Below are 12,777 nucleotides of genomic sequence, written 5' to 3'. Positions count from 1 at the left end.
AAAGCAGTGAGGAATATCAAGTGTAATTAAGATAATTTTAATGACACATTTTCTTATTTTCTGTGGGTTGATTAAGCATGTATGTTATCGATTTTGATTTTCATCCTTATACAGCCTTTCAAGACGGACGTCATGGCCTACAAGCCCAAGATCATCGACGTCAACAAGTTCGGCCAGACCCTTGACCGCCTGATCAAGGAGGGTGACTCGACGGTCAGTCTACGGCCACGCTACCGGTCTCTTCAACTCGGCTCCATGAAGGGAGATGAGATGTCTCTGCAGAGACGTCCAGTTGATACCTCGGACATCAGTGACTATCAAGAAGGTTTGTCCCTCCTTCTCTGTGTCCTACATGATTAAGTTCCCTTGTCACAGAGTAATTTTGTGTACTGTTATCTTCATATGGTCACATTACACATTAAGAAGGCTGAGAAAATCTTGCTCGTGTATGAATACACCATATACAGATTTGCTCAAAAGTTAGTGAACCCCACCACAAAATGCACTCCTTCATGCTGAGTGTTGAATGTAGACATCAACACAACAATGTTCAGCGAGCCAAGAGAAGCAAACATCATGGAATGTAATATTTTAACACCTGATTTCACAATTAAATATCTAAAACATTGCAGAAGTTGAACACTTTAAATACATGTATGTTAATTTATGTTGGGGTTCACTAATCTTTGAGCACCGCTGTAGTATATATTTATACCCGAATTGACATTCAGTCTGTATTCACATTCAGTTCTGGTCCTAATACATAATTTTATAAAATCACCATCCATCATTGCAATTGCAGATGACAGCAAGATTGTCCGTGAGCTTGCGGAGATCAACCACCGCTACGAGGCCCTGCGTGCCACCCTGACCGACCGCGAAGAGGACCTGGACTTGAACTCTAAGCTTGCCGAGAAAACCAATAATGTTGGTGGCCTGATGGAATGGGTCACTGCTACGGATGCCAAGGTGGTCAACGCAGCTCCTCGTGGAGCCGACATGGGCCAGTTGAGCGATGAGCTGGAGAACTACAAGGTGGGTCCAAAAAAAAAATGCCGGAGAAGGAATGCTTTAGATACAGCGTACTTACATGTAGTATTCCCCAGAATTAGAAAGCATGAGTACTTAGTGATTAGAAAAATGGTTTCAGGAATGTTGAAGGATTTCCAACTTCTCCAAGAGAAATAGTGACAGGCAAGAAATTACTGAGATGAAATTTAAATAATGTACATGAGACAATTTTGTGCAATTTTTGTTGATTTATAATATTAGATGTTTGAGTGAGATAGAATATTAGAACTGCAATGGGTATTGGTTCCTAACTGAATTATTCCTGAACATTCCAGGACATTCATGAATTCTGTTATTTCAACTGAAAAGAAAAATCAACAAACCCCCAACTTGATAAAAAAACGAGCAAAACTAGATGAAACGAGGATAGTCTGCATTATAAAGGTTTAGGATTATGGTTAATGGCATTATTGATAGTACATGTACATGTACCATGGTAAGAGGGCTCAGTAGCTAATAATGGTACATGTAGTTTCTGTGATGTAAGTTTTTCTACAATCATAAATATCTTTGAAACATAATTGTACATGTACCCAGGAGGACCATTTAACCATTCCAGCAATGCTGATGCCACAATAGGCCTAGATTTTGAGTCAAAAATTTTGTCCTTTTTAGAGTTTACTCCATTTCAAACCATTCGTGATCTCCTTGATCCGATCCCATTTTAGCACGTCCATGGTGACATAGACAACAACAAGGCGGCCATCTTGGATGCCATACATTCCACCGATCAGTTCTTGAAGGACAAACGTGCCAAGCTCTCGCCGGAGAGGGTAGGCGAGCTCCAGACGAGACTTGCTGACCTCCGCAAGCAGTACGACCTTCTCAGCCGCAAGTCTGATGATGTCTTCAAGAACACGGAGAGCACCCTTGCTCGCCTGCGCACAGAGGAGGAAGAGAAGGTAACCTAATTTAATTTTCTAGAGTTATAATCATTGCATATGTCAATGAACTTGGCATGCAAGTACATGTATACAGCTTCTAGAAGTTCAATGTGCGGTGTACATTTTGCAGTAATTGTTACAAGCATTATGAAAGTGCTATGCACAGTCATTTAAAGGCACAACTATTCAGTTTAAAAGACACAATCTCTAATGTAGTAATGATACTTCATGGGGTGTTCCCTCTTGACTTAAATTTCAAACCATACATTTTTTGGAAGGCCCAAATTTCATTGCCTTTGTCCGAATGATTATTATCAATCTATTCTGCACTTTACCTTCCATTTACTTTTTTTTTCTTTTTGGAGTTTGGGGGGGAGGGCTGGGTGTGTCCCTTTAAACCCTTTCATTGCCTTCAGTCCATATCTATTATCGAGGGTGGGGTGGGGATGTGGGTGTGTCCCCACGGACCCCCTTTTTCTTCTACTGTCTACCATCTACTGGTATTATACTGTTTCTCGCTTCACTTTCACACTTTTTGTGGTCGGAGAGGGAATTGATGGGTTTCTCCCCAACGTCCCACCGTTTTCTTCCACTGTCAGCAGTCCATTAAACTTTCACCTCCAACATTCTATGTTGTTTGATAGGGGTGGGGCGGGATGATGATGAGGGTGTGTCCCCATGCACCCCTTTGTTCTTTCACCGTCTACCATCTATTATACTCTTTCTCACTTCACTTTAACATGTATTGTGGTTGAAGAGGGAAGGACGGGTGTGTCCCCAACGAATCTCCTTTTCCTTCCGCTGCCATCAGCTGTGAATGGGGTGGGATGGGGATGAGGGTGTGTCCCACAGGCGTATATCCTTGCATCACACCTATTGTTCACGGGGAATGACCTATTATTCCATCCCCTCCTTGAATAGCGTGATGTCACAGATTTACGCCTGTGGTGTGTCCCCATGCACCCCTTTTGCTTCCACTGCCAAAACCCATTAATCCCCTTCCACCATCGTGTGTTTGATCTTCAGATGAAGCTGAAGGAGCAGTATGCCGAGATCAAGGATCAGCTCAGGAGCCTGAGCGACTGGCTCACCCAAGCGGAACATCAACTGGGAGCTGAACAGCCCATCCAGGAACTCATCAGACCTCTGACTGACCAAAAGAACAACCACAAGGTACGTTCTGCTGAATGAAATCCCTTTTGATCACTAAGATTTCTTATGGGCCATTTGTGCAATCAAGTTTTATTGGCACATATTTATCAGTTACGATTATCTACATCTGGGTCTGACCTTTTAATGTCACCATCCGATTGATGTGCCCAGGGCTCAAATCTCAAACATCTCAAGCATCAATTATTAAGATCCCCCGTGTACAGGATCAGTGACATGAGGGGCCCGTTGCATAAAACTTTTGCCTTAAAAAAAACTATGGCAAACAAAATTCTGCCATTGAAAATTACACATTAAAAACTATGGCTAAAAAATTGTCAGAGTTTTTTATGGCAAAAGTTTTATGCAACGGGCCCCAGGTGCATGCCACAATGCTTTGTTCAGTTACAGTACTCTTTTTTTTCTGTCATAGTTTTGTTTTCATATGATAGTGTGTGAAAGTAACAAGTGTACCAGCACTAAGACCGCCATACTTTGAATGAAGTTCATTGATAGTTTGGCGAAAGTGTAAGCATCAACAATGTTTTCTAGATATGTTATATCCTACAATGTATGTGAAAGTATGATTTTGAAATACAATAATTCTTGTTTATATTGATGATCTTGTATGTTGATACATCTAAATTACCATGGAATGTGAAAATACATGTACATCTGAGTTAATCTTGATTAAAGTGATATGGAAATGACATAGGGTAGCATTTCATGAAACAAGAATTCAGTTACATGTATTTTCACCAAATATTTGTTCTAAGCTACTGAAATCCTTGCATCTGATTGGCTCAGAGCAAAATTGTCAGTGAAAAAATGGTTGGTTATTCTTTTCGTGAAGGGTTGGATAATGTTCTGAAGAAAGTGGACTCTTGCAAGGATTTTTCTTATGTTTACATTTGTCTTGCAGGTGCTCCATGAAGACATCCTTGTGCATCAAGGTCCATTCCTTGAGACTGTTCAGGAAGGCAACCAACTCCTGAAGCAGAAGGGTGACCGACTCACCGACGATGAGCGTGCTGCCCTCAAGGCCCCTATGGATGACCTCAAAGTCCGTTATGAGAACGCCAACGTCCAGTCCACCATGCGGACCGACAAGCTCCGCGGGGCACTGGACGACCTCAACCGTCTTGAGCCAGAGATGCGGGAGATGGAGGAGTGGCTGAGGAATACTGAACAAGCCTTGGAGAAGTCCAACCGCAAGATTGAGGTTGATGAGGAAGCTCTCCAGAGGCAGTATGAGGAACAGAAGGCTCTGGCTGATGATGTCGTCACCCATCGTGCTGATGTGAAGTTCATCAACATGACTGGACAAGCCTTTGTTGACAATGCTAAGGTTTGTATTGTCTTTTGCTCTCAATGTCTTCCTCTTTGTTCTGTAAAGTATGATGTGCTTTTACATACATTTGATTGATGTAAGACCAATCTGGTAATCAATTGAAAATGCATTCTATATTTACACCATACATGAAGTTTTCATTCATTTCTTGATGTTGTCATTTACTTCTCCTCTTCATCATGTAGCTATACAAGGAAGAGCTGAGCGATTACCGCTCCACTGCTCTCCCACGGCAGTTCGGTCAAACCTTCAGTGAGGCACCCGAGTCCAACACCATCCGGGACAAACTCGGCAACATCAATACCCGCTATGAGAGGCTCAAGACCCGATGCCTGGAGCATAGGGATCATCTTGGAGACATCTGCGATAAGCAGGCTCGATATGCCCAGGTGGTTAACCCAACATTGCCATGGTTGGATGAGATGTATGCTGCACTAAAGGATATGGAGAAAGAACCCATCGCGACTGAACCTGAAGTCGTCCAGAGACAGATCGATGATCTCAAGGTAATTGGGATGTCTCAAATGGTTTTGGTTTCTTTGTGTATCTATTGTTTTTATTGCTCTTGTAGTCAGAGTTGTGAATGGAATGAAGATTGACAACCTTTTAGAGACAAATACATAGTGGGGAAAAGTACCAAAAGAAAGCTTTCTTATTTTCAGTTCACAATAACAAAGAATTATGAGGAACCTGTTTAAATTTTGTCTCACTAATGTTCAATTCACAAAGACTATCTGAAAGCTGGTCAAGGCATGATTAAAAGTCCCTGTGAAATGGTAATAACCCAATCTTTGATGAATTCTAGACACATCTTTGCATAATAATGTTTTTGTTTTTGAAAACATAGAAGAAGAAAGATGCATGGAATTGTATGTATTTGAGGTAATTTCTTGAAAGTTAAATTTAATATGAGCTATACCAGAGCTGCCAACTTTAATATTCACCTTTCAAGGAGAATTTACTGAAGCAAGAGGGGGTCTTTAACAATTACACACAATTCGATGAAAGAAATCAATATATGAATCAGGGACATGTTGACAATCTGCAGTTTTTCGCAAGAAAATCAGTCAGTTTTCAGGGAGTCTCCCTGACAATCAGGGAGACTTGGCAGCTCTGCTTTACAGGAAGACATTCAACAGACAGTTATTACCTACAATGTATCCCCCCATCACCATGAAATTACAGGCTGTTGGTGATGAAGTTCTCATGCACATCAAGGACGTAGAGAACGCCAAGGAAGCTGGTCGCGACCTCTCCGACTCCCATGAGGACATCAAACCTGAGATCCAGAGGCAGACCCGAGACATGAGTGACCGCTACAGCCAGCTGGAAGCCATGCTGACCGATCGCAGTAACTTGCTCCACACCGCCCTGACCGAGTCCCAGACTGTCCAGGGTGGACTGGACTCCCTTCTCAGGTGGCTGGATGACACAGAGGCAACACTGAACAGACTGGAAGAAAGGACACCAATCTCTCTAAGGAAGGAACACTTGGCTGACATCATGCAACAATACAAGGTGAGAAAAATTATGATTTTGAAATTTTGATAAATATGGCAATTGATCAAGAATATTATGAATATGATTACACTTTACTTCTCACGGTAACAAATCTAGACTCTGTATGGTTTACCTTGTTATTCTTTTCAATGTACCTTTGTATCGTGCAGAGGTTTTTTCATTCAGTAGAAGTAGTCAAAAGGACATTTTGCAGAGATCAATTTAGAATAAAATGCAATCAGGGAAGATGCATGATGTATGTATACACTGTACTTATATTCTGTACCTCTTTGGTATTCATGATAATCATTCTACATGTACTTAAGAAACTGGCTCTATTGTGACTGTAATTTCTGAGCTTCTTCTAGAGAATAAAATATGTTGAATACCCTTGTAATTGGCTCAGAAACTCCTTGCCGATGTTGAGAACCGTAAACCAAGCGTTGACGGCATCAACAAGTCGGCTGCCAAGCTCCTAGCCACCACGACCGATGCAGCTGAAGCGCGTGCCCTCCAGTCCAAGTTGGACACCTTGAACACCCGCTTTGAGCGGCTGTCCGGCCCTGCCCGCTCCAGTTGTGACTTCCTGCAGAAGCTGTCCGACAGGCTTGGACGTCTCCAGGATGAGGTGGACAAGCTGGAGGATTGGTTGATACCTGCCCTGGACCTGCTGAAGGCACCGGACCTGAGCCAGAAGGATCTGACTGAACTGGCTACCATCTTACAGGTCAGTCAAAGGATCAGGATTTAAAAGAATTGAATCACACTAGAGTAAATAAAATTGATCTCATCTCTATTATTATCAGAGATAATCTTTCTCATGGATTTCTCATAGATTCTTGATTTTGTTTCAAAGAGAATAATTGTTTTTTGCATAACTCTGTTACCTTAACCTGAATGACTTGTGCCAGTTCTTAGTGTTATCTTGCAATTTTGCAAATATTCTATACAATGCAGTTATATTTAGCAGTTGTTAGTCATGGAAATTATTGAGTTGTTCTTCCTAGTTTGGAAAATATCTATTAGTGCATGAATTGTGTACAGTATGCTTTCATTGTCTTGATGCAGAAAAGAAAATATATAAAAGTTCCAATACATGTACAGTACATGTACATGTATATCACATTGATTTGTTTGTTTTGTTTTATCATACAGTCTATTTCTCAATCATTTCTTGTCACAGAATGCTCGTACCCAGGCAGACAGGAACAAGTCCCAGTACACCGACATCCACAAGATGGCCGATGAGCTGCTCCATGAGAGAAGAGTCAGCGACCCAGCTGCTCTCAATCTCATCCTGCAGAACCTTGATGACAACTGGCTGGATCTTCAAGAACTCCTGGAATACAGGTACAAGATGATGCTGGTAGTGTTATTGGGGGTGATGGTGTTGATGACGATGATGATGATGGCGATGGTGATGATTCCGATGGATGATGGTGATGATTCCGATGGATGATGTTGATGATGGTGATAATGATGATGATGATAATGATGATAGTGATGGTTATGATGATGATGATGTTGATGATGATGGCGTTGGTGATGATTCCGATGGATGATGGTGATGATGATGATGGTTATGATGATGATGATGGTGATGATGATGATGGTGATGATGATGATGATGATAATGATGATAGTGATGGTTATGATGATGATGATGTTGATGATGATGGTGATGGTGATGGTGATGATGATGATGATGGTGATGGTGATGATGATGATGATGATGATGATGATGATGATGATGATGGTGATGATGATGATGATGGTGATGATGATGATGATGATGATGATGATGATGATGATGATGATGATGAAGGTGATGATGGTGATAACGGTAATGATGATGGAGATTATGATATTGCTGCTGATGATGATGATGATAGAGATGATGATGGTGATGGTGACGATGATGGCGATGATGATGATTCTGATGGTGATGATGATAATGATGATAGTGATAACAGATAATTATTATAAGGATGATGGTAATGGTGACAGTGACGTTGACAATGATAATGAACATCATAATCACGGTAATGATGTCTGCAATGTTTGGCAACCTTTAAGTGATCATACACTCCAACTCAATCTTACTCTTGTACAATGTATATCCTTACAGATCAAGGCAGCTCGAGGAGAGGCGCGCCGCCCAGCAAGCCTACAACAATAGTCTCAAGGATGTCAGCTCCTGGCTGATATCTGTTGAAAGACGCTTCAATGGCTTCAGGGCAGTTGCTAAGGAGTTAGATGACATCAAGGAACAGTATGATGAATTGAAGGTATGTGCACATAACCATCTAATCATGAGATACCTGTTATAGTCTTGTATTGACAGTCGGATGTATTAAGGTAACATTTCTAGAAATACATGTACATGTGTTGCCATGTGTGAGCATTATGAAGGGTTTTTGTTTTAAGAGAAAAAATTATAATCGTTTTATATTTTTGTTTGGAGGATCCTATGATTATGGAAAGACATTCATTAGGACTGCTTTTATCTACCATTGCAGTTTATTTCTAATAGTATATAAGACGGCTTAGTGTGACAGGGAACTCAGATTTTTGTTCGAAAGAAAAAATGCACATTCTGTCCTCAACAATACAGTAAAATTTCAATTTAGTAGTCATTGTTCTCCTGGTTGTGTTGTACATGTAATTAGTCTTTGAGATACATTTAATCCCTCAGAATCGAGGATTGGATGTTGTACAGCAATGCAGGTTTTATACACATACCATTTCATGCTTGAACATTCACTTGCAGCCTCTGAGGAAAGAGGTCAACCAGTACCGCCCGAACGTGGACGAACTCAACGAGCAAGGTACCCGCCTGGATGCCATGCTTCACGATGCGCAGGGCGTACCAATGAGGGCGCACCGTAGGTCAGCCCAGATCATGACCTCCACGCCGAAAGCAGCCAGTGTGGCCTCGAGGCTCAGACGACCCTTCGAGGATGCCAACATCAGTGGCCTCATGGAAGGTAGGATTCTGTGAATCTTCACGACGAGATTATCAATAGTGTAGTAGGTTTCACGGTACACCATGCATCTTTCATGGGCAATAAATAATAGCAGGGCCCGCTGGGAGAACAGTTTTCGGAACTGAAGCGGCTTCCCTGGGTAAATATACCTGTATTATTATTATATATATTATTATTAATTGTTGGTCCTGAAAAGGACCACCAAACTCGACGTTTCGACAAGTGTGTTCTTGTCGTCTTTGGGAGAATGATTATCAACTTCAAACTTGGTTCATGTATGCATATTGGAGGGGGATAGGGATCTGATTGGATATTGGGGCCAAAGGTCAGAGTTCACAGAGGTCATTATTCAAATTTTCAGAAGTTTTGTGTGTAATACAGTACATGTACATGTATTTTTCTTGGTCCTGCAATGACGGGAGCTTAATTCTTGACTGCTTGCATTCAATAATTCATTTTTACTTTTGCTTTCAAAAGGCAATGATGGATTTATAATTGTAAGTTTTGTTAACTTTGGTTCTGACCCTCTTCTCTCTTTACAGAAGAGTCTGAGATCCAGCGACAGCTTTCCGACATCAACCGCCGCTACAACGCCCTGGACATCAAGATCGACGAGCGCGACGATGAACTGGACACTGCCCTGGCGTTGACCGAACGCAGCAAGCCCGTGGATGAGCTCCTGGACTGGGTTCAGGTGACGGAGGTGGAACTGGCACAGAGCATGCCACCGCTGGACTTTGCCGGCGAGGATGACCTGGACAATCTCATGCAGGAGTTTGATAAGATCCAGGTAAGGAGTGATGCTGTTGATTCATCTTTGTAGAGGATCAGGGGCCTGTTACATAAATCTTGTTATAACAAGTTTGAAATAACAGTTAAAAGCTACTGAAATCATGCAATCTGGCTGATAGTAATATTTTTATACAAATTGTGCATATTTAATTATAAGAAGTTTTTATGAAGCGGATGATGATGATGAACAGCATTTTCATGGCACTATTTACATGTATATGCAAGATACATTAAAAGACACTGGCTCTCACAGTTACTGAAAAAGAAAGGGCATAAGTTTAGATACATGTACTGTATGCAAGTCTCATCTGTATTTTTGATGCAGAATTTTTAATAAAGGAAGCATCTTGTGTAGTTAAAGTGTCACGTCTGGAAGTCTCACTTGTATAAAAGCTATTGCAAGAGGACCAATCTTCCTTACTTAGACATTACAAAAACTTGTGACAGTCGAGTTTAACATATGCTTGTGATTACGCTTCCCAACTATTCATAAGACCCATGGCTTTTTGTGGGTGCGTCGAGGTCTAGTGGTTCTGACTCTCGCCTTTGAAACAGAGGGTTGTGTGTTCGAATCGTAGCCATGGCGTATTTTCCTTCAGCAAGAAATTTATCCACACTGTGCTGCACTCGACCCAGGTGAGGTGAATGGGTACCCGGCAGGAGTAATTCCTTGCATGCACTGAGCGCCGGTGATGGTACAGGTAGCTCGAGCTAAAGCCGTGGTAATAATAGTAGCGCTTTGTATCCTCTGGCAAAAAGCGCTTTATAAATCCAACTATTGTTATTATTATTATTATTTCTGGCTTGAGACACTAGCACAATTTTAGTTATCCACCATAAAAAAATAGTTGTAATTTCACTTTGAATATTAGGGATAGTACTGAAGATTATGTTTCAATGTTTTATTTCAGGCTGTTGAAGAGACCATCCAGCAGTCCCAAGCCCCGGTTGCCCATGCCGCCATGGGCGCCGATCAGCTCATCAAGGACAAGGGTAAGAAGCTTCGACCGGAACAGAACCAGAACCTTCAGACCAAGAACGTGGACCTGAAGAATCGCTATGACGACCTCGCATCCGGCGTGAAGCAGAAGAAGATGGACCTGGAACAGACCATCAACAGGGTCAAGGCTGATAAGGAGAAGAAGGTGGGATTAACTAAGGATTAGGATTGTTTATTGGGATTAGTGAAGGGTTTAAAGAGACTAACCCATTGACTACTGAATACTGTAAGTCCTAACTGTTCCAATACAACTTATGAATGTTTAGTGGCCTGTCCTTTGTGTTAAAAATTATCCTTGTCTTACAAAGGACCTCTATGCACTTAATCTTAGTTCATGTATGCGTTACTGCATTCTTCTTGTACAGTCTCTCCTGAGTCGTCGCCTGGATGAAACTCTTACAGAGGTCAGTGACCTCAAGAGCTGGTTGTCAGAGACTGAGCAGAAGCTTGGCGTTCAGCAACCAATCAGTGAACAGATCAAACCACTTGAGACCCAACTCCAGAGACACCTTGTAAGTTAACAAGTAATAATAAAGATAATAATAACTGTAATCTGCATGAGGAGATGTGATAAATCCGCCTGTAATGAAGGGGTTTCATACATGTATGCCATACACCCTGGTTCGATTCCCACTTAAAATATATGTAAAGATAGTGTGAGGAGGGCAACTATTCCCCCCCCCCTTTTTTTTAACCACTCTTGGGATGGAACACCCTATCATCAAATGCTGTTTTTCGTAAGGGTCTGAAAAAGCTTTTAGTTTTATTTTTTATTCTTGATTTTTGTTGTTTCAGTGTATTACATGTATTTAATTAAAGTGTCTTGTTTGTATGAGGCATCTTCCCTCAATACTCTTGTTAAAATTGTTTTCCCATTGATTGATTGCTTTCTAGTTGTGAAAATATTGATGTATTTGCTTCACATATTCTTTCTAGCCTCTGCGTGATGATGTTGTGCGACATGAACCCGATGTCAGCCAGGCAGTCAACAACGTCACTCTCCTCCTGCGTGAGTTCGACGGCAAGCTTGCGCCCGAGGATGCCAAGGCCTTGGAGAAGGACCGGGACGACCTCAAGAAACGCTTCAACGCTGCCAACATGCAGTCCCTCAGCCGGCGAGAGAAGCTCACCGCTGCCCTCGACGACCTGGAAAGGTACGGGGAGGAGTTCAAGGAGTTTGACGATTGGCTCCAGGATGCGGAGAAGAAGCATGAGAAGCTGATGCGCCCTGATGCAAGGCGCAACGACCTGAAGGCCCTCAACCAGCAGATAGAGGAAGAGAAGGAACTTATGGAGGACATCAGTGATCACAAGGGAGACTTGAAGTTCATCAAGCGAGCTGGTCACAAGTACATTGACAACGAGAAGGTCTGTATCCCTGTCAAATCTGTCCATTATTATTTCATATCTGGAAATTCCCACAAATATATTCTTTTTATCTAGTGATTGGATAGTACTGTATCTGAGTTGTCCAAAACAATCACTGAGAAATTCTTTCCATATTGTACACTGTTGAACTAATTAATTAAAAACACCCATTTTCTCACACACAGGCATACAAGCAAATGCTTTCCGAATACCGCATGTCAGCCCTTCCATCCCAGTTCAACCGGACGTTTGCAGAGACTCCCGACTCCAATGTCATCCGCGACGAGTTGGCCGACGCCTACGACCGATACACCAGACTACGCAACCAAGCCAAGGAACACTACAAGTTCCTCAAGGGCCTTGTAGGCAAGCAGCAGAAGTGGGAAACTTCTTGTGATGCTGTCCTTCCATGGATCAATGAGGCCCATGCTACGCTCTCGGACGTGATGAGGGAACCAATCGCCACGGAGCCAGAGAACATCAACGCTCAGATGGAAAAACTGAAGGTAAGCTAGAACATTTTACATGCTCCTGTCCGGGCTTGGCGACACAAAGTTTGCATCGAGTAACTAATTTTGAAATGCTTATTTTGATTCGTTGTTGGTCAGTTCTGGTGAGAATTTCATGAAGAGTTTTATCAGTGACTTTAAATGACTTATTCGCACTGTATACCAG

The 12,777-nt window shown here is 42.0% G+C and overlaps 1 protein-coding gene across 1 annotated transcript in view; it reads left to right on the top strand.

The window, feature by feature from the left end:
• Positions 1-12,777, top strand: part of LOC129280924 (uncharacterized) — a 299,775-nt gene that overhangs the window by 177,274 nt on the left and 109,724 nt on the right. The window contains exons 163-178 of the mRNA XM_064112511.1: positions 115-325; positions 803-1,035; positions 1,740-1,973; positions 2,982-3,128; positions 4,027-4,452; positions 4,641-4,961; positions 5,641-5,973; positions 6,362-6,682; positions 7,139-7,305; positions 8,084-8,243; positions 8,726-8,942; positions 9,485-9,732; positions 10,646-10,879; positions 11,100-11,246; positions 11,671-12,102; positions 12,288-12,608. Coding sequence (XP_063968581.1) covers positions 115-325; positions 803-1,035; positions 1,740-1,973; positions 2,982-3,128; positions 4,027-4,452; positions 4,641-4,961; positions 5,641-5,973; positions 6,362-6,682; positions 7,139-7,305; positions 8,084-8,243; positions 8,726-8,942; positions 9,485-9,732; positions 10,646-10,879; positions 11,100-11,246; positions 11,671-12,102; positions 12,288-12,608 — 4,152 coding nt within the window. The remainder of the gene's footprint in view (positions 1-114; positions 326-802; positions 1,036-1,739; positions 1,974-2,981; positions 3,129-4,026; positions 4,453-4,640; positions 4,962-5,640; positions 5,974-6,361; positions 6,683-7,138; positions 7,306-8,083; positions 8,244-8,725; positions 8,943-9,484; positions 9,733-10,645; positions 10,880-11,099; positions 11,247-11,670; positions 12,103-12,287; positions 12,609-12,777) is intronic.

The sequence above is a fragment of the Lytechinus pictus genome, chromosome 17 (assembly GCF_037042905.1).
Source record: "Lytechinus pictus isolate F3 Inbred chromosome 17, Lp3.0, whole genome shotgun sequence".
Classification (NCBI taxonomy): Eukaryota; Metazoa; Echinodermata; class Echinoidea; order Temnopleuroida; family Toxopneustidae; genus Lytechinus; species Lytechinus pictus.
The sequence above is the reverse complement of the archived record's forward strand: the minus strand, read 5'-3'. Positions and strand labels throughout refer to the sequence as shown.